The sequence below is a fragment of the Vicugna pacos genome, chromosome 12, assembly GCF_048564905.1.
Source record: "Vicugna pacos chromosome 12, VicPac4, whole genome shotgun sequence".
In the NCBI taxonomy this organism is placed as follows: domain Eukaryota; kingdom Metazoa; phylum Chordata; class Mammalia; order Artiodactyla; family Camelidae; genus Vicugna; species Vicugna pacos.
In genome coordinates, this window is record NC_132998.1 from 56,012,101 (window position 1) to 56,034,843 (window position 22,743).

At 42.2% G+C, this 22,743-nt stretch overlaps 1 protein-coding gene across 7 annotated transcripts in view; it reads right to left on the reverse strand.

Annotated features, from left to right (window-relative positions):
* Positions 1–22,198, reverse strand: part of RBFOX2 (RNA binding fox-1 homolog 2) — a 239,608-nt gene extending 217,410 nt beyond the window's left edge. For 2 of the 7 annotated variants that reach the window (XM_072973436.1, XM_072973435.1), the window contains exon 1: positions 21,467–22,198. In XM_072973436.1, coding sequence (XP_072829537.1) covers positions 21,467–21,649 — 183 coding nt within the window. In that variant the 5' untranslated portion in view covers positions 21,650–22,198. The remainder of the gene's footprint in view (positions 1–21,466) is intronic. The other 5 variants (XM_072973437.1, XM_072973431.1, XM_072973432.1 and 2 more) reach the window with 3 other exon arrangements.
* Between the last annotated feature and the right edge of the window lie 545 nt (positions 22,199–22,743).

The window sequence follows — 22,743 nt, forward strand, 5'->3', positions numbered from 1 at the left end:
TGCCTGTCTTGTTCCATGTCTGCCCATTGCCTCTTTACATCTTTCCCTTTACCGGCCTCCAACTCCACATCTCCACACAACACAGAAGTAAATCCCACTTAAAAGCAAACAAATTTTTTAAAATTCTTCACAATGTTACTGATCAAACCCTTCCAGTTTAGGAAACTGAGACTCTGAGAGATTACATAATCTGCTTAATGTCACAAAACGAATAAATGACAGAACCGAAACTAAAATCCAGCTTTTCCCATTAAAGTAATAAAAGAAAGCACAGAACGTTATTTTTAAATCTGAGTAGAGAAGGTCTTTCTCAGAAAGAAACAAGATCCAAAAGCTTGAAAATAAATACCTTATATATCTGATTAAATTAAAATCTTTTATCTGGCCCCAAAACACACACATACACATACACATACAATTACATACTATTATAAACAAGTTCAAAAGACAAATGACAAACTGAATGAAAACTTTTGTAACATGAATGAAAGGGCTAATTTCCTTAATTTTTAAAAGTTCTTACTTACCAATAAGGGAAAAAAAAATTCTTTCAAACTTCAGTTCTTGACAAAGAAATACAAATGATTTTTATTTAGACATTTAAGTACCCCCTTATATTACAGAAATACAAAAGACTAAGATAACTGTTTTTCACTTATCAAACTGGTGATACTCAAAGTATGATAACATAGTTTGCCCAGCTGACAGGAAAAAGTCACTCAACTTCATTGTTTACAGAAGCATACAATTTTGGAGGCTGCCTGGCAATATCTATCCAAAGTTTAAATGTTTAAATACACTTAGAAACAGATTCTCAGAATCTGTCCTCATGTATGTACCTATGTGCTCAAGAACATACATGCAGGTAGCACTGCTTATAGTAACAAAAGACTGGAAACAACCTAAATGCCTAGCAATAGGAAATGTTTAAACAAATCATGATTTTAAAAAAACACCTTACTATGGCATACTATGTGATCAGCTCAAAAGAATGAGGCTGATCTGCACAAACTGAAACAAAATGTTCCCCAAGATGTTCTGTTCAGTGAAAAACAATGAAGAGACTTTAGGCATACAAACGGGTCTACCTCTATATGCACACATCGCACAGAATCTCCCCAGGACGGAACAGAAACCACCAAGGCTTCTATCAGACCAACATTTCAAAAGAAACTTTAGCGCTCTTCTAGTTCTAAAAAGCTCCTACATTAGTCAGTTCTTCCTGATGGCTAATTTGCAATAACTTTCCTCAAAAGACTCATCCCCCATTACCTCTCCTCGGATTCTTGAACCCTGTATACAATGAAGATCTCTGTTCCTTCTCAACCCCTTCATTGCCTTTCGACCAGCTTATCAGTTGGGCCCCTTGGTAGCCCCCTTTCCACACTTCTACAGCTTTGAATTTTTCTTCACTCTTCTAATACTTCTCCTACATTCTAAGATTAATTCGTTTTCCCATAAATATACCTCACAGCCTTCCGAAGCCTAAAGGCCACTGCTAGGAGTTGGCATTCTTTCTGCTCCCCTATTGCTGCTTTTCTATCAATTCATTTCATTCCTTATTCAGCAAACACTTACTGGGGGACAATTATATACCACAAATTATAATATGCAGTTAAAAAGAGAAACCTAACAGCTGGTCCCTGTTTTAAGAAACTTGCAGCCTAGGACAAATGTTCAAAAGTAAACCTCTTGGCACAACATACAAGAGGGAAAGAAACTAGACGTAGGGGAGGCAATCTTCCAATGTTCAGCTATACATATCAAACTGATAGCTCTGGGTACCTCTGGGGGAGGAAGAGAAATTGGAGTCGGTGGTCAAAGTGGCCACTGGCTTGAGATGTTTGAGTTTTTCATTTTTTATTTGTAAGAATATATTTGTATATTAATTTATAATTCAAAATAGACATTAAAAAGGAGGCAATGTCCAATCAATCTTTTTATTTCTAATGCCTATCTAGCACGGTACCTGGCACATAAATGGAGCTCCATAATGAAAGAATAAGTGGATGTACAGTGTTCCACAGAGCAGAGTGGAGGGAGAAACAATCACATTCTATTGCCTTTACTCAATGACTATTCTTTTAATGTTAATGCAGAGTTTCTTAACCTCAGCACTGCTGTCATTTTGGGCCAGATCATCCTTCATTGAAGGGGGCTGCCCTATTCATTTTCGGGTGTTAAAGCAGCATGCCTGGCTTCTACCCACTAGATGAAAATCAAAAATGTCTCCAGACATTACCAAAGGCCCCCTGGGGGGCAAAACCTCCCCTAGTTGAGAACCACTGAGTTAATGCTTACACATCATTCTCTCCACTTCCTCAGTCACCATGACTTTCTCTCAACTTGCCCAATGATTTCAATGCTTAGTCCTCAATTGTTTCAACACTCAAGTCGACAATCTCCAAGTTTTCAACCTAATTATTTCCAGGGAACTTTACCTCCACCACAATCATCCATTTGATTACTATTCCTTAGGAATCACCACTACTTAAACTCTTCTAACATCAAGATCTGAAACTTGTATCACAAGCCCCCTATCCTTTGTCTTCCCCACCCCCTTCCTCTACCTGAGCCTGGTTGTCCCACTTTACTAATGCTCAGCCCAGGGTAATATGCATTTGGCTATACTTGTGGGCTTCTGAGTACTGTCTGATAAAGCTAGGAAACCACCAAGACCACCTCAATCCAAGCTAAGACTTACCAATTCTTTTATTCTACTTTTTGAAGAATCCTTATCACACTGGAACAGCATCTACTTCTAAAATGTCTCTACCTCTTCAAGGTGTCAACCCACCCCTGCCTGCAGGCTACTAATCTTCTCTAACTGAAGGAAGACAGAGGTCCTTTGACATGAGCTCTGACTTGATGAGAACTTCCTTCTCATCACCTCATACACATTAAGTGTGCAATAAATGTGTGTGAAATTTAGGAAGGAAAAACATCATGGCTTTATATTAGCTCTATTTAAAAAGAGCAATTTTTATGAGAAAAAAAAAAGCTCTAAATTTCATTCTAATTCAAGATTTTTTTCTACAATACTAAGCCACCTTTAGGAACGTCAACGTGGCTCTCTACCACCAAGGCTACCACCACCAATCAATGACACTGCACGGCTGCTGCAAAGAGACCCTCCGCGTAATCATTAAAGCACACTGCGGTTTTAGAATGGAGAAGCAACGTAAACTCCAGTGATAACTGCTCACATTGCAAATAAAAAGTGCTGCCCATAATTGTGAGTGATTCTTAATTCCACAGTTCAGTGAGATACAGAGAAGTACCTTAACAGGACAACAAAGCACCAGTGGCAGGTCCACGTGCTAAAGACCCAGCACTTGGCTCTCTGTGGAAGACTGACAAAATTCTCTGAGAGTAAAAACTGCTCTGCAACAGAAGATAAGGGCTTTAAATAATTAATCAGCATAGGTAGTTGTACAATATCTTAGAATTAAATGTCCAATTTTCATCTAACCCTAATGTCTCCCACAAGTACAAGTTTACTGTCAGAAGAAATAGGCAGCATGTATGTTCCACTCAGAGAATGTCAAGGTCCCCGCTAAGCCTAAGGCATAACACTTTCCACCAGCTTTTGTCTCCTGAGGCAATTGTGGAATAAGAAGCCTGGCAAAAGCTTTGGCAAAATAGAGCCAATCATTTCTCAAGACGTGTTCTAAACTTTTTTCTTGACCTTCAGCTTATGGTAGCTTAGACAAGTATCTTAAAAGCATTTCTAGTCAGCCATTTTTGGTAACTTGCGAGCAAAATTATTTTTAGCTGAAAAAGTTTATTTCAATCCCTCTCTCATAACTCAGAAGCATCTGACCAGGTTTGGTTCAAGCTTTCCAGAATAATTTGTCTTTGAGTGGATTCAAAGCATAGGACATTTCAGCTTCAAAGGAGAAACTTTCTCCTTAAGAGGCATGAACAACCAAAATGTGCTAATATACAAGATATGTGAAAAACTATCACTTGACTACCTGCCACCTACCCTGCATACTGTGGAGATTAAGCACTTAAACATTCATAAAATGTTCTGAAAGCCTCTGATGGACAAAACATTTTGTTACAGCATTCCATGCTATGAAGAGCAAAATGCATGCCTGCGTGGTAGAAAGTGCTTCACATAAATTTAAATATAATGAAATGGAACATAAGGTTCAAGTTGTTTCCCTGCAGCACTCAAACTGTGATTCCAAATTGAGAGAAAGCTTCTTCTAGGATGAAGACAGCTGAAAAAAAAAAAAGTAATTCTGCTAGAAGGCACATCTACATATACACAGCATAATCAAATACAGGTTTTCTTTGTTCTCTCTTACTCTTTTTCTTTTTCCTTTTGGATGAACAAAGATAGTGTCACTACTCCCCCTACCACTATGGGGTTCTGCTGCTAGAGTGGTGGGATAATTCAATCACCAGACAGCTTCACCAACAATGGTGCAGGGCTGTCAATGGATGAACGAACTACCAGGGACACTTTGGGACAATCCCTGCCCTCCTGCCCTCCGTTCCAACCCCATAGACCCACTGCAGTCCCTCTCATACCTTACCCTTTCTTGTACATTCTGCTTCTTCTGCCCGGAATGGCCTGCGCCTCCCTCTCCTCTGCCTCCTAAGCCCTGCTCATGCACTCAGTACTCACTAATGGCTCCCGCAGAATGCTCTCCCTGTGCCCACCCCACCTCGGCTGGATAAGAATCCCTCTATTATGCTGCCATAGAAACCCTGTACTCATTCCCATCAGGGTACAGAAGCTTCTTTATTTACCATCAGGTTAGGTCTGGAATGAAAAGCTGCTTCTAAGTCCCTTAGTTCATAAAATTCCAAATGAAAAAGTCCAAGGAACCCATGGGTGCAGATCTAGTGAGGGAACCTTTCTTAAGAAAACTACAGAGGCTTACAGTGGTGGTTCTGGCTTGTTTTGTTTCTTCTCAACTCACTTTATGATTTGCACTTGACCCTTTATATCATCTGTTGTTGAATGAATCATCCCACACACATATTCAACATGTATCATTTCCTAACACCATCTCCATTTTTATTCATCTCTACACTTAACCACCGCTTCATGTCAGCATTTTTGTTATAATCAAAGGTTTTATCATTACTGAATAAGACAGTTAATAATAAATATAAGACATAGTTAATAATAAATATAAGCATTGGAAACATCCTATATACCAATAAACAGTGTGACAGACAAAATTAAAATGACCATGTGCCACCATCAGTACTATTTTTTCTTTGCTTGTGGCAGCAGAATTGGCACACTTTTGCTCTAACACATAACTTAACTCATTTTTCTATGAAAATTAGCAAGTTCAAGGATCAAAAGTAAAATAGCTACTGTATATATTCCTACATGATTTTAGTTAATGATTTAATTTTTAAAACAATACATGCATGTAATATAAAATTCAAAAGGCATAAAAGGTACACAATGAAAATTAACCTCACCCTATATCCCTATTTCTCTGTCACTCAATCCCTACCCAAGAGGCAACTGATGTTACCAGAATCTTGCATTTCCTGGCAAAGAGTCTATGTGTACGTGGATATATACTTTCTGTCATTACACAAATAGTAATAAACTATACACTTTTCAGAACCTTGACTTTTTAACACCTGATGTATTTTAGTATTTTCTAAGTGTGTTCATATAGAGCTGTCCAGTTCTTTTTAATGGCTGCATGATATTCCATTTTATGACTATACCTTGCATTAGTTCACAGATGTCTTGTCAAAGAGCATTTTGATTTTTTCAACATTTTTCTATTTCAAATAATGCTATGATGTATATTCTTACACACAGATGCAAGAGTAACTGTAGGATAAATTCCCTGAGATGGAACTGCTGGGTCAGAGAATATACGCATTTTATATTTTAATAGATATTCCTAAGTAGCTCTTCATGGAGGTTATGAGACTTTTCACTCCACCAGCAACATGAGCACCTACTTCTCTACCTACACCCTTATCAATACAAAAATTTGTTATCAAATTTTTATTCTTATGTATAGTTGTTCCAGAAACCTCCCCCAATAAGCCTCACAGGTTCCTTTAACTCCATAATCCTGGGGTCTAGCATCTCATAAGCATTCAAATGTTGCTGAATGAATAAATGACTGAGCAAAAGGGTAAGGGCTTTTGCACAACAGGAGACGTGTACTTTTAACACATAAAACAACAAAAATGATTTAAATATTGGCAGTTTTTCCCTTTCAGAGAGGGAGGGAGAGAGGGAAGAAAGGATGGATGGATGAATGTTGATCTAAAATGGTCTCTCCTAGAAGTTTTTAAAAAGCAGGAAAGATTCCTGTCTGAAATAGTTAAGTATTGTCCTACCTTAAAGGTATATAGCCTAACTTCAAAATGTCAAGAAAGCTGAACGGCATCCAAAGCTAACAGCAAGACCTTCTCTGAAACTGCCAAGGGATGCCAAAACCTCTCACATCAATATTCTTTTTACACAATCTTCCAAATAATTGACTCTCATTATGTATTGTACACAATCTCGTAGTCGGTTAACAGTTCATTCATTTACTTCTGTGCAGCATCCGGCATAGGTAATGCTAAAAATCTCTCAGTGAATACCCCTGCGTGACCACTGGTCATGTGTTTGCCGCGGTCTCTGTGCCCCTGCTTAGTGCTGTAACAACCACCCTGACAACAGACAACACTTACACAGTGCTTACCATAGGCCAGGCACTATTCCAAGTGTATTATATTTACAGTATTAACTCATTTAATACTCACAACAACCTTGTGAGGTAGAAACTATTATTTTCCCCATTTTACAAATGAAAAACTGAAGCACAGAGGATATAAGTGACTTGCCCAAAGGACATAGCTGAGTAGGTACAGAGAGAATTTGAATCCAGGCAGTCTGATACCAGAATGGCTCCTCTTACCCCAATATTTTAATAACAGTGTGACAACTGTTCTGATAGAGATGTACACAGAGCACAAGGCTTTGACATTTGCTCATTGTAAACCTATCAGAGAAATTACCACACTGTTTTAAAATTATCTGTGTATACATCCACGTCCCCACTGCAAACTCAAGTCTTAGTCGTCATTGTGCCTAGCATTACCTCACTAAATAAATCTTCAACCGGGTTAAGGTAAGGAGGTGGAATAATAAAATATCATTTCTGTTCCTCAGGTTTGCACTTTGTATTTTCAGTGCTGGTGCTTCTTCCACCCCTGTGTGCCTCCATTTCCTAATACCCATCTCTTCCAAGGCAAGAGGTGCTTCTCAAATTGTGCTGCTTCCCTAGAGATGCTGGCCAGACCTCTCAAACTGCCTTGGGTATGTTCTTGGAGTCCTGAAACACTACAGAGACCCACACCAGCATTCCTGTTGGGTAGGGCACTGGCAGTACAGCTCTCACCCTCCAGCAGTCACCTGGATCGGTGGCTCTTATCAGGAACATGGAGTAACTTGAGCCACCTCCCAACCCATCTCTCGACTGCTACGACAGGCGCTTTCTGCTATCAGGTTGCACAAATGCTGGAAACCTTACACCAGGCATGAAGGAAGAAGCAATAAAGGAATCAACACAGCATCTGGTGCCCTGCCAGCTTCCACCCACTGCTTGGGGCCACAGAGACCGAGTAGGCCTAATTCACTCACTGCAAAGCCTTAGGACCATAAGGACTGTATGGTGAGATTAGCATCACCAATCTGATAGAGGTCAGCATTCATCTAGAGAGCAAGACACATCTCCACTAGCCTCATTCTCTGAACAGTGGGAATGCTACGTCCTCTAGAATATTCTCGTTGAGACAAGGGTCCATTACAGAAGCCCGCTCTGAAAAACACTGTTTTAGTTCACATATTTAAACGCAAAGTTTGTAAAGGTTAACTGAACCAGAATCAAAGCCAAAGCTTGAAATCCTTAATTCAACGTCTGAATCAGAATCCACTAGTGTCCAGTAACAAAAGAAAAACATTCCCCGTTTGTTGAATCACAACTATCTACCTCCCATCAAGTCTCAGGCACAGAGTGGCCATATTCCAGGGCTGAAGAGCATTCACTCAATCCTAGGCTTCCCACAAATATAGAAGTGAAGTAAAACTAACAGCAATTATGGCTGCTGAGATGCAAACACCTGTTAGGAACTAAACCTTTCTTCCTCACAATTCAACACCAAAGTTGGTTCACTGAACAGCCTCCTCACAATAATAGTATTTAATCAGGATAAACCTGGGCATTTTGAGTATGTCTGGTATTGAAGACGCTATACTGAATAAAATCACACTGCAGTTAGATTCTACGTGCAGTGACTCAAGGCAGATCCTGAGTACTAACTCAATGACTCAATGACAAATGGAATATCTGACCCAATATGGGTCCTACTACTATCAAAAGACAGGACCAGGAGCAGCTGACTAGGGCAGGTAGAGAGCTGAGGATGCCTACCTTTTACTTAAGCATCTTTAAAAGGTATCATCAGTCAGGGATTTATAGGTATTCACATGAAAGAAGAGAAATATAGATCAGGTCTCTAATCCTGTGATTCCATAAAAACAAAGACTCATAAGTTTCTGTACTAATCAGAGTCATCCTTACCAGAGACATTTAGATGTAATTATCTCAGTAGACCAGAATTATATTAATTCCAGAAATCTAACAAATAAAGGGGAAAAAAAACTACAAGCTGATATAATACGATTTCCAAATATTACAGAAAAAAGCAAAGTATAGAAAAGTATGAATATTAATACTATCATTTGGGTTTTTTAAAGGGGGTTGAAAAAATATGTAAGTACTATCTCCCGATGGATATCCAAATAACTAACCATCCTGGAGGAGAGAAATTAAGTAGCTGGGAAAACGCACAATTTTTTTACTCTTCAAACTTTTGCATAGTTTGAATCATTTACCATGTGAATATATTATATGTTTTAAAAATTAAAGTAAACAGTGAAAAAAAACTCAATATTAGAAACCCTCAGAGAAATCACACCCAAAACGTAAAAAAGACTAAGAAATGAAAGAGCCTACTTAGTATTAAAGCTGAAAGTTTGAGCTTACTGCTTGCTCTCACATAATCTCTCTGAGCCTGAAATAACTTGGTCCAGATAACTTCTAGATGCCTTCAGCTCTCATGAGTTCATACCACCCACCATTACCAATCCACTAATTTACCATTTGTTGATCCATTACTTGATCAATAACAAAATTAGAGACAGATAACTTTAAGGCAAAAAACAACAATAACAAACTAGCATACATACAGCAACCAAGTATCCCATTTAACTTCCCACGAACATAACTAAGGAAAGTGAGATAAACACATTAAGTCTCTAATACAATGCTTGGCACATACAAGTACACAATAAATTTTAGCAAAATCCCAATTCCAAATACTGGCCAGACCTAAATTATTGAAGAAAGAAACTGGAGTTCAGTATTGAGTTCAAGTTCTACATGAATCCACTGTCAGGTAATGGGTAAAATATTTTCAGTACTGAACACGTGGCATGCGAAGACAAGGAAGGACATATTCACTTTATTCCTTACCAATCATACTCTTCGGCCCGAGGGCCATGAAGCCCAAAGAAAAAGTCACTAGATAAAAAGCCCTAAGACCTGGGTACAAGCATCAGTTTTATCACTTCCTCATCATGAGGCTTAGAGACGTATATTTTCACCACCTGAAGAATGGGAAGAAGAATCACCTATCTTTTGCTGTAGGGAATAAGTAAGGACTTGTACCAAAGCACTTCATAGGCTATAAAACATAATATATATTTAATTATTAAGTATTACGTACAGTTTTAGTCACCACGCTTTCAATCCAGACATGGTGATTACACAAAAGGCAACAAAAATTATTAGGGAGATTTTTAAAATAGATTGTATAAAGGTTGATTTATTTTTTCAGTAAACATTTACTGAATTATTTTTATAATATATCCATGGCACTGATGGAAGAGCCATGGATACAAAGATTAAGAGACTGTTCCTGCCTTTAAGAAAGTCAAAAAGCATTGGGGTACAAGAAAACAGGGCTTGGTAATTACAATAACAACAGCTATTGTATACTGAACACCTACTGTGTGTAAGGCTCTGAACTAAACACATCACATACATTCCCTCTCTTAATTCTTACATCAACTGTGTAGCATATTTTATAAGGGAAGAAGCTGAGGCTTAGAAAAGTTAAATAACTTAATCAAGATCACATAGCGATGATGTGGAAAAGCTAGGGCTCCAACTCAGGTCTGCTGTCTGCAAGTCCATTCTGCTTTTTATAGTCTTGGAGTGGGAAAAATTATTCTAAGTATGACACACACACAAAACAGAAATCATTAATGAAAACATTAATAGATCCTGTCACATTAAAAAAAATTAATCTCTGATACAGTAAATGAAAAAGGCAAAGGTACAAAAGAATGTGTAGAAAGGAGGAAGACTAACACAAGAAACTAACAAGGCAGATGGGCACCAGGGATGAGAAGAAGACGCTTCACTAAATATGCTTTTATAAATTTAGAGTCACAACATCTGGTCATGAAAAGTAATATGGGATAGTTCAAATTTTGTTTAAGTCTATTCTGAAGTTATTTGACTTCTGTGTGTGTGTGGCAGAATGAAACCTATTATCATTTTTCAAAGAGCAATCAATGGAAAACAGCATGGAGTAACATGAATTAGATAATTCCCTTGCTTAAAACAGGATGCTGGGCCAATCAAATTTTTTAGGTTTCTTCAAATTTTGGGATACTGTTGAACTAAATAAGTATTTACTATGTGCTAAAATTAACACTGTAGAAAACAATCCCTAGTGAAGCCAAAATTCAGTAAGGGTAAATGATCCCTACACCAAGCTCAAGAAAACCAAATATGAAGGCCTCCCAGGATTAAAAAGCAAAGCCTACAGGGGAACACTTACACCAAACTACTCCTGGAGACAGAAGTGCAAAGTAAGCATAAAGGAAAACTGCACATATACACGGATACACAGGTACCATTTATCACAGCATTTTTTATATAGCTGACAAAAATCACTACTGGTCCATGATAAGCACCTCTCTGAAAGGCTTCTGCTCTGTGGACACAACATGCCGAAGTTAACCAATTGATCTCCAGCACTGTAAAACACTGCCAGCTCAAAGCCAAAATGTTGCAGCAAAAAGATCTATTTAGTATCACAAAAGCAGCTAAAGACCCTAAAGCACAAAGTAGGGGGACAAAAGATGGGTCACTAATGCATAATGAGCAGCAGCTGGGGTGGGGGAGGAGGCCACCAACAGAAATATCAACGTCTAAGCCCCGACACAGACTCTAAATATGACCAGCATTGCTTCAAAGTCCAGGATGTTACCAAGCTTAGCCAAATGAGCTTACTAAAAGTCACCAGTCAGACTATGGCTTCAAGTATGAATACAACATACAAAATACGCAGTAAAATTTGTATGTGAGGATAGCAAACACAGACAAGTAGGAAATGGACCACATAAGTGATCGCTGTAGAGCATTACTCTTTAAACAAGGCTGAATTTGCCTCTCTCGCAGAGATGTGCAGCTTAAGACCAGAGTCATACTTTGAAAACAAGCACTACCAACTCTGTAAGCTTTGCCAAAGCTCCCACTGTGAGAGGTGGCCATTGTGGAGACTTCCTGAAGTTCCAACAAAGTCCTCAAGCCCATCGTGCCAGCCGCTGACAGTGACAGCGTTCCTGGAAGTCTGTATGAGGTGCAAACCAATGAGTTCAGCTTTGTGGGTGCTGGGAGCCACCACAAAACATCTTCCAATTTTGCCAGTTCTTGCTCTCAAATCACACCATCCTACTACTCTATCCTTGAGAAACTAAGAAATGCCAGGTGAAAGCTGTCAAAGCCCCATATTCAGACTGATTAGAGGACAAGCCAGTCTGAGCGGATAAACGACCTCATTTACAGATTCTTTTGAAAAGAATGGGGGGTGGGGGAGGGCTGAGCAAGAAAGGAGGGGAGGGAGCTAAACAATTCCTGTCTCCTACCCAAAATTATTACCCAGCTTCCTCAGAATTTTTATGGAACACTGAACTGTAGAAAGGGTTGGGGGGAAGGAAAAGAAAACTTACGGCTGTAAATGTGACTGTATAAAAATCCCCAAGAGAGGATGACCTATGAAACTAAGCTCCACGCAACAACAGCTAACTATGCAGCTGCTTTTCTGCTTGCCGAACAGTCCAAGATAAATAGAGCAGGCTCAGAGAAGCCCACCAACTTCCAGGAAAATGGAACCAAAGTCCTCTTGACTCATGACATGTCACATATCCCTGAAATAAATCTCTAAATGAAATGCATACAGGTCTGCTCTGGAAATCATCTTGGCTGACAGTAATGAACGCCCCCCTCCTCTAAGCAGCTGCCAATTTGCTGAGGAAAAAGCTGCTCAAAATAAAGCAATTGGAAGAACTTCCTGTGAGCCTCTGTTCCAAGTGTTCCAACTAAGCGTCCACATTCAAACCCTACAGCTTCCCTAAACCATATCAGCAGTTCCTCTGGTTCTCCTAGCATAGCTCCTGCCCCTACCTCAAACCCCAGAGCCGAGAGGGTCCCGCAGCTGCCCCTCCCCACCCCTCAAAATAAATCATGCTTTGTTTGTGTTATTTACAATTAGAATCCAATAAAAAGCGATGCAACCAAAAAGAAAAATAAACAGTATGCCTCCTCAGTAACCACATGCCAGGAACAAAATATCCAAAACTCAGTGCAAAATCTCTTTTCCTCGGCAAAAGTGAAACCAAGGAACCTATTTTTCTACATGGGAAAAAAATCCCACATACCAGGGTATTATCTGGGGACTTAAAAAACCTGAGTATTATGGTTGAACACACCCATGTGGAAATCTAAACTTCAAAGGCTGTTTCTACCCTTGGGAAAATAGGTTTTTATGTAGTTACTCAACCATTATCATTTGGCAATTCAAAATTGTCATCTATTTCACAAGTGGTATTTATCATGTATGCTGTGCCTTGAATCCTCAGCTGAAGTTTCTAGATGCCACGTATGTGCAGAACACGTCAGAAGGAAGTGATATAACGGGTTGCTCTCTCTCTCCCATTCCCTTTTTTAGAACCTACTTTATTCATTTAGAATCCAAAAAGCCAGAGGCACTATAAAGTATGCCCATTTGCCTTTAAAGAGGCCCCAACTAAACCGGCAAGGAGGTCTGGAAGTTGGAGAACGGACAAGGATTATACAGGAGCACAAAATCAAAAGCTGAAAGGAAAGGAGGCAGGGATAACAAGGGCCAGAGAGAAGATTCCTATAAAATACTTCCATAAATCTGTCTCCAAAGTTGAGATCTAAAAAAACTGTACCAAGCTTCCTCATTCAGTCATATCCAATTGAATGATCTGAAAAATAGCATGTTTTCTGCGAGGTGTCTCAGTTGAGTATTTCTCCTGCACCCACAAAAACAAGCTATAATAGCTTATGAAATCCACTGGTTGAGAAGGGAAAGGTTAAGGTCCATAGTTTATCAAAAGGGCTTAGTCCCAAATGGTGGTAATATATATGAACTGCCACACTCCAGAATCTCTCAGCAGCACTGTAAAAGGTAGATCAACAGAATGCTCCAGTGAACTGGAACGGGTTAGCTCTAATTGCCCCTTACTTGTGTGGTTCCTCTAGTTTCCTCAGCCACACCATCACAAAGGCGCTTTTTACACACACGTGCTCTCAATTAATATCTGAGCACAGGAAACGAAACAACAGGTTGCCATGCCCACCCAACACATTCAGCAGCTAAATTCCACCTCAGCTTCTGTTTTCAAAGACCTCTCTCTCACCTTTAACCTTGATATCAATGGAAAGATCGGGTACCATTCACAAATCCCACAACATCCAGTCTTCACAGGAGCTGGAAAGCAGACCAATGGCCAGACCCCCCTAGGGAAAATCTGGAAAAACAATTAAAGCCATCCGCAGGCTCCAACTGAGGAGCAGGAAGACAAAGTTCACTTCAACAAGAGTGAGTTTCTTGACTACTCAGTCCCCAGCACAGTGCTCCATCCTATGGACCCCAAAGGAAGGTTCCCTTGATCTCACAGGCTGGGTGGGAGTAGAGGGACAGACATCTGAGCAATGTTAATCTAAAAAGTCTGAAAACAGAGCTCTGGACATGGTATTTTGGAAAGCAGCGGGAATATGGGAGGGATGGGAGGAGACACAAAAGGCATCCAGAAGGAATCAGTATCCCAACTGATTCTTGAAGACTGAGCCTTTCAAATGAGAGATGTGGGGTGGGAATTTCAGGTAGAAGGGGCAGAAACAAAGCACAGAGCTCTTAATGAGCCTAGGTGGCACAGTGCTCAGGAAACCACAAGTCCCTTACTATGGACTTGAGGTGGAGTGCAGACAGAGATGAGGCTAGAAAGGCAGGCCAGAAGCACCTGGTAGGCCAAACCAGAGGATGGACTTTATCCAGAAGTCAAAGACAAGCTATTAAATGATTTTTGCTCTTTTAGATGGGTGACTTTGTCAGAACAGTCAGAAAGACAGGTTTGGAGAGACTAGAAAGAAACCACGAGACAAAGGCACCCCAGCTCAATTTTGGCAAACTAAAATGAGAACAAAAAGTGCCATCTATTTGATGCAATACATTTAACCAACAAGCCTTATAAAATTTGGAACACAAACATTTTCACAGCTCCTGCATCCATGTAGCACCAAAACAGCCAGCACAGCTGTCACCGCACTCCCAATCCCACAGGTTCCATGTAACGTCCCCATGCCTGATGCAGGGGCTGTGATACTTCAGTAGTCCTTTTAGTCCTTAGCAAAGTGAATGTCTCCTCTTCCTCTAACTGGAGACACCACCATGACTAGGTCCATTCGCCTCCTTCACCCGGATGTCAAATTAGATTTCCTGGCTTAACACACTGCTCATCACTGGTAGTTTCCAACTCTGGCACTTAGTCAATCAGAAGCCCATCAACAACCCCATGCTGATCACGTGGTAAGCAGGAACTCACTGAGTGCAGTATAGCAGGTTATAAGGGAGGCAAGAAATAACCATTTACTGCTGGGTTCCATGATGGGCACTCTAAAGAATCTCAGTTACTCATTATAGAAGCTCACTGGAGTAGGCGGTAATCCTCCCAGTTCACAGATGGGTAAACAGGAACTCAGATGTTAAATATACTGCCAAAAGTCATTCAATTGGTTGGTAAGTGGAGGAGCCAGGATTTCAACACCAATATGAGAAATTCTAAATAGTGTTTCTTCCACTATACCATACATCAAGTATGTATGGATATACAACAGTATATTAAGGTTCGTAATGATAATAGTAATAATAACGGTATCTCCCTTATAAAAATTGAGAGGGACACATATTGTATAGTCGCAGATTAAGGGATCACTCAGAGAAGTCACAACTGAGTGATCACAACTGGAATCTCCAAATGCACTTCTGGGCATTAGTGACCAAAAAACATTCAGACTCAAACAATCAAAGCAACCTGGCTAACCTCCAGATTAATCTATCGAATCCTCCATACAGTTCCCCTCAGAGCCCTGAAGACAACATCTGAAAACACTCATGGCTGACTGCTCGCTCTCGCATTCTCTCCCAAACTACTTTACCACCCAAATTACAGAAATATGTCCAGGATTCACATGGCAGTTCTGATCCGATTTGCCCCAATCCTGGCTCAAGCAGCTTTGCGCTACTCTCCTAACTAGATCAGCGCCAGCCAATGGGTTTATTCAAGCTGATCTATGATGGATTAGATAATGAAACCTTAGCCATGTAAGCTGCCTGCTTGCACTGGGGCTGGAGGGGAGAAGAATAGGAAACTCAATACTCCTAGGGGCCACCTAAAACACCACACGCACTCACCGTCCTCGCTCCATCTGTTTGCTCACGCTCCAATTACTGCCGTTTCCTTTCCATCATCTCACATGGTCTTCCCTCCTGTCTTGGAAGGAAGTGCACACTTGCCACAGAAAAAGATGTTTACTATGCTTTACAAATGTGTATCCAAAGCAATTCAAACAAGTCCACTCACTAAAATGACCATCTTTATTGTTTCTACAAATTACTGAAGCCTGACATCAAACTGATGGCCTGAGAGATGTCAAAACAGAGATTCACTAGCAACATTCTTGTTTACACCAAGTAGTACGGTGAGTTTCTTTCTTAGCCCTGTAATCTTGGGGCCTGTCTGCACCAGTCTGCTTTATATCAAAATGAAAGTTAAATTTCTAGCTAGCTTCTGTTGTGTTCACATGTCAGCGTGATAGAGAAAAGAATGACAAGGTGTCTAGAAAATGGGACAGGAAGTTAGGAGACAAATTCAACTCAGGCTAATCTCGAGTCACCCTGAAGAATAATTCTACTTTGAACTCAGATCTTTCTCCTTCTCAAAGATATTCCCAGTTTTACATCCACAGGCTTCCTTGTGAGGCTCAAAAAAAAAAAAAAAAACCTAGTAATTTTTACATGACTGTGCCTCAGTTTCTCCAACTACAATATTTACCACTCTGGTAGCATCACAGGCTGAATGTGTGTTGTCCTCCCCCACCGAAAATTAGTATGTTGAAGTCTTAGCCCACAATGTGATGGTATTTGTAAATAGGGCCTTTGGGAGGTGATCAGGTCATGAGAGTGGGACCCTCACGATGGGATAAGTACCCTTATAAAAAGAGGAAAAGATCTCTCTCTCTCCCCATTAGCATACACTAAGAAAAGGCCCTGTGAACACACAGAAAGCAGCAGCTGTCTACAAGCCAGGAAGAAAGCCCTTACCAGACACCAAATCTGCTAGCACCTTGATCTTAGCCTTCCAGCCTCCAGAACTGTAAGAAACAAATTTCTGTTGTTTAAGCCACCCACTCTGTTATTTTGTTAGGGTGCCTGAGCAGACTAAGACATGTAGAATTGAAAAACTCAATAATTTTAGAGAGATATTGTTCACAATATCACTTGGAAGGTCAACACATCATTTTTAGAATTCTATTCAAATGGTAGCACCGCATTCAGTTTCAGCATCAAACACCCAAACCAGAGTCCAAAGAGACAGCTACTTAGGAGGAAAGAAATCCAGAAACAAGCAAATGGGAAGATAAAATACTTCAAGAAATATAGTTTCTACATAGCAATTTACAGGCTACCAGGTACCCCTTCCCTAAGATCAAGGAGAAAGTCTTTCCACCACTGGAATCAACCAATATGAACAACTTCTGAATTCACTTAGCTACCCTGGATTTATGACTCTATGGTCAGAAGCAGTTAAGCTGACCATGTAATAATCACATACCAACATTTCATTACCATAAAGAATTTTGCCGAAAGCTATAAATAAAAAGTAAGGTGCAGCTTGAGTTATAAAGCAGCTAAGTTCCTAGAAAGTTGCACAAAAATTGAATTTTTGCTCATCAAATTATTTATATTCACTAGAAGAGTTGACCAAAAAACTTCATTGACCAGTGCTTTTTATAAAGCCCAAGTTTTTCACATATATCAGGCTTGCTTAAAGTGAAATGTACCTCTAACATCTATATATGTAATTCATTTAACTTTCTACCAGGTTAGTGCACAGTATTTTCAAGTACCTTCTTTAACAACTAACTTAAGTTCTCAAACCACTTTTCAATTTTCAGGCTGAATTTGTCTCTTTTTCTCTCCTACTCTACAGTTCGGGGTTCTTTGCTTCTAAACTGTTTCCAGGGCTGTACAGACTCCTTTGCCATCCACATAAAGCTCCTGGATGCTGGCCTTGAAAGGAGAGAAACTTCCTCTTCCCTCTACGGTTCCTTCTTAGCTTAAGGATTATAACATAAGCACCACAGACTCTCTCGTCCCCCATGCTCCACTTTGGGAAGTAATGATTTACTCCAAAAGCTTAGTGGCTGTAACTCAACAGCATTCAGCTTTGGAATCTGTACCTTAGAGCTATATAGCTCCATTTAGTATGTAGTCTTGGTAAATTAACCCCAGTAAATGACTTCTGTAAAGAAGGGTTAATCCTTTGACACTCAGAAGATTGGGGAATTTCATCAAAGTACTCTCACCCCTAAATTTCATGATTTTTTCCTATCCCTTAATTATTCATAAAAGGTAAATTTCAATGTCAACTTAACAGGCATTAAGCAAGCACTTACTATGTACCCAAAACTGTGAGGTACTACAAAAGATAAACACAAAGAAAACACAGTTCCTGTCTTCTAGAAGGTTACAGCATCACTAGAGAAACAAGAATAAAACAATGCAGGGACAATACAAGATGATACATAATTAAACATCAATATAACAGGAGACAAGAGGAGGGTCTGACTAAGCTGTCAGGGAAGGCTTCCGAGAAGGAGCTATGACCTCAGAAAAGCTCCATTTGTGTTACGATGTAAGGAAAAAAAAAAAACATGCGTTTTAAGACAAACCCATATACCAAAAAGTAGGCTACTCTATTTTTTTAAATGCAAATTTACATGGGCCTATAGGCATGTCTACACTGCTGATACCATTTCCTCAAACTGTCTGGCCCCTGATCGTTCTCCCTGGGCACACTGTCCCTTGCTCTCAAACACAACAAGTACACTTCTCTCTCATCACCTCTGCACCCACACTTGCTCTACCTGAACCCTCTTCCCTCAGATATCTGGATGGCCCATTCCTTCATGTCAAAGGTCACTTAGCAGACAGGCCTTACTTAACCATATTCTTCACCACTCTGTATCCCTTTCCCTGCTTTATTTTTTTTCTTAGCACTTACCACCACCTAATAATGCTTGATTTGTTTATTGTCTGTCTATTTCGATTAGAATATTAGTTCCATAAGAGCAGAGTCTTTGTTTTGTTCACTACCATACTTCCTAGGCTCTAAAACAGGGCCTAGCATATAGCAGCTATTCAATAAACATTCATTAAATGAATACTCAATATTCTGTCACTATCATCAGAATGATATAGCAATGTCCTAGAGATGGTGGTCACCCAAGCTTAAATTTTATCTTTTCATGAACATTATATTTCCTTTACTCTGAATCATACCTCAAATTTCAACCTCCACATAAAGCCTTCTTTGACCATTTCAGCAAGAATGACCATCTCCTTCTTCTGGCCTCAGTGGCACAAATCCTCTGCACACTCTTGGCTATTTTGCAAAGCCTTATGTCATGCATCTACCCTTTGGTATCTCTACTCCTGTTCCTCTGGAACTTACCAAAAAAATCCATATACATATGTGTGTATGTACGTGTGTATAAATATACACACATGCTTTTATTTTAAAGTTTTCACCCATTTTAACTCCCCACCTAGACTGTAAACACCAAATACCTTAAGGTGAGAGAACTTGACATATTTTAAGAAGGTAACTTAGAAATCATCCTGTACAAACACTGTATTTTACAACTAAGGAAACAGGGCACCAAAAGAAGGGATTTTCCCAGAACCATACAGGTAATTGAAGGCAGGGGGCTAAATCAATAATGAGCTGAATACCTGTGTGACATGGTGTATCGAAACTACATCGATAAGAATGGATAAAGTGAATAAATAAAGATCCACAAATACACTGAGTGAATAAAGGGTTCCCTGTGGGATAGTTCTAAATTGTCCATCCATACCCAAAGGGCCTAATCCACTCCTTCCTCTGCATACTCCTAAGTCCCCATACACTGCTCCATTTCCAAATACTACTATCCTTAGTCAACTTGAAGGCAAATCAGCAAATAATGGGCCCCAGGAGGAAGAGGGACAGGGAAGGAGTGGGAGTCTCACTATTAACCATGATTGACAGAAACAACAAATACAAACAGACATAGATATATGCACACACCAAGCAGAACATGCTCACCAGCACCCACAGCCAGTTTTCTTCCCTTAACATCCAAAGTTAACCCACCTCACCTGAAGTCTCCCCATATTCGTCTGTATTTTTTCCATGGCCCTGAGCTTTTCTCACAATCCCTCTCCCTGACAGAGCTCGAATGGAGAACAAAAAGCAGGCAAACAAAAGAATTCAAAAATAAACACCAAGAGGGTCACTTTACCCAAGTCAACACAAGTAATAGAGTGGCCTCTGCAAGGGAGACCAAGAAGCACACAGCAAACATACCAGGCTTAAATACAGCTCCGTCTCTAACACAGGAAGTCAGGCAGAGCCTTGAAAAGCAGAGAGCAGAGCACAGGAAGTCTTTTAGCACTGCAGAGATTTCCAAGAGTGGTGTAATGGAGAGAGCACAGGAATAGGAATTAGAAGGCTAAGCTTCTAGTTCCAGTTTCACCACCAGCTAATCAGGTGGCCCTAGGCAAGTCACTAGTCTCTGGTCTTTTGATTCCCCATCTATAAGATGAGGTAGTTAAAACATTTTGGGACTTGACTCCCCTCTCAAAAAAAAAAAAAAAAAAGATGAAAACTACTGAATTTCTCCCACCAAAGAATGCCCATAAACTATTTTGTGTAAGAACCTTCCAAGTCTATCCAGGCTAAGAACCCCAGGAAAAGATGTCTCTGGCCCCTTGTATCTCTAACATTCTCCGATTCTAAGAGAATTAGGCAAATGTCTAAACAATTGCTGGTAGGCAAGCCCCACCATTTCACAGCAAGTATTTTCTGAACAGAGAACAAATTCTAAAACCTAGGAAGGTTTCACACTCTTCCTCAAACTCCAAAGTCAACTGACATCATCACTACATCCCCATTCCCTCACCAAATCAACCAGCTTATCCTTGAGTTCACAACTCAGAATCCAGCCTTCTAACAGCCCAATAAATTTTCTTTTATCCCCCTGGACATTAAAAAGCTAGTCGCTGCCCAACAACTGGCAAACTACAGGAGGGGCACGTCCTGTGTCTAGTGCCAGACTCATCAGCACGCTCCACAAAGTTAAAGAGCCTGAGCACCTGTGTCCCCACAACACTACCCAAGTCCTTGTATTTCTCGCAACCCTTGTGTAACTGATTTAACCCACAATCTAAGCCACATCCCCTTTGGGCTCTCGAGGAGTTTTCTCGCTTTCCACTTCTCTCCTTTCTGTTATCGCTCTCCTTCTCCATCCCCGTTGTGTGTCGAGGGCTGCCAAAAAGGTACTCCTTCTTTTGGGTAGGTTTCCCAACACTGTCCCCCACCCTCGTCATCGACTTGGTCCAGCAGCTCTCTGGGCTACAGACCCAGGATTTCCTGGCTTCCACTCCACCCCAAGGAACTAAGGAAGGGTTTGAAAGATTGGAATCCATCTCAAGCCTGCTCGATTTCCCCCTAACACCTATTCACGCATCGTGCCCCCTCGTCCCCTCAGGGATCAAAACCGTCTGGGGCACACTGGGCTTCTTCTGCACCCTCCACTTCGAAGCCAGTGTCGCCCCACCTTCCAACCAGGCCCCGACCGGCCCCCTCCCACCTCCAAGCCGGGACCCCTAGAAGCCCTCCCCCTTCCCAACCAGGGAGCCCCGCGCCGCCCTGGCGGCCCCCGCGCCGCCCCCCAGGGATAACCAGGAGCCCGCCCCGCGCGGTCACCTGCATCCCGCCGCCGTCGGCCGCCGCCTCCTCGGTGCGCGGCCGCTTGCTCAGGCCAGGCTCGGCTCCGTCTCCTCCCCCTCCGGGCACCGGCAGCTCCAGCTCCGACTCCCGCTTCATCCCCCGGGCAGCGGCGCCGGGCCCAAGCTGAGGCGGCTGCTGCGGCTGGGCGCCTTCCGCCATCCGCCCGCGCCCCCCTCGCCTTCGGGAGCCGGGCGACCCGCGACAGGCCACCTCCCCCTGGGCCTCGGCCCCGACTGTCGCGACAGGCGGGCGCGCGCCTGCCCCCGCCCCCGCGTGCGTGCGTGCGTGCGCCCGGGCCCGGCGCCCCTTCGGCGGCGGGCGGTCGCGGCTGGTCGCTGGCCGGCACCCTGGCTCGGGGCAGCTGGCGGGTCGCGACGTGCACTCGCTCGCGCCCCCACGCGCACACACGACCCCCGGCCCGGCCCGCCGCGTGCCCCGCCTCGCGCACTCACGGAGCTGGCCCGCCGGCCCGCGCTCGCTCCTTCACACAGTCCCTCACCACACGCCGGGCCGAGGGAGGAAGGGGGCGGTCCGGGATCCCGAGGCGTGGGGAGGGGTGTTTATTTGGGGGGAGGGGGGCTCGAGGCCGGAACGAGCTGACTGGCCGGGATCCTCCGACCGCCACTGTGGCAGCACCGGGAAGGCGGGGAGAGAGAAAGAAGGAGGAAGGGCCCGGGATCTGGGACTCTAGCCCGCGCGGGAGGCCGGGGTGGCGGGGGAGAGGGGGCGGCGGCGGCCAAGCCCGAGATGGGGGCGGGGCTAGCACCCCTCGGCAATCTCCGCCGCCTCCGCTCCGGGCGCCCGAGGGAGGCTGGGAAGAGATCGGGGGAGTTCGGGAATCTCCGGCCCAGGCGAGGGATAGTGCCGGAGGCAGCGCGCGGCTGGAGTTCCAGCGCGGAGGGGGCGGAGCCTGCTTCCGTAAGGGCAGGGCCACAGCCTAGAAAGGGCGGAGCTTGAGAGGCCCGAGTGCCGCGTAGCAACACCCTCTGGCGGGACTCGCTGTGTAAAGTTGTGCCCCGAATCCGCCCGTCTGGCAGCCTCAGTTCCAGACAAGGGAAGAGGCTCTGAGGGTGGGAGGACCTTTGCCTGCTCCCTCTCCCACAGAAGAATGAGGATCTCCAGTCGGAAGGTCCAGGAGTGAAGCCACCACTGCATGACTCTCAGTTCCGAAAGCCTTTTCTTTAATCATAATTATTATCACATTCCTGATCATATTAATTATAACTAATGTCTCTAAGAGCTTTACAGTTTGC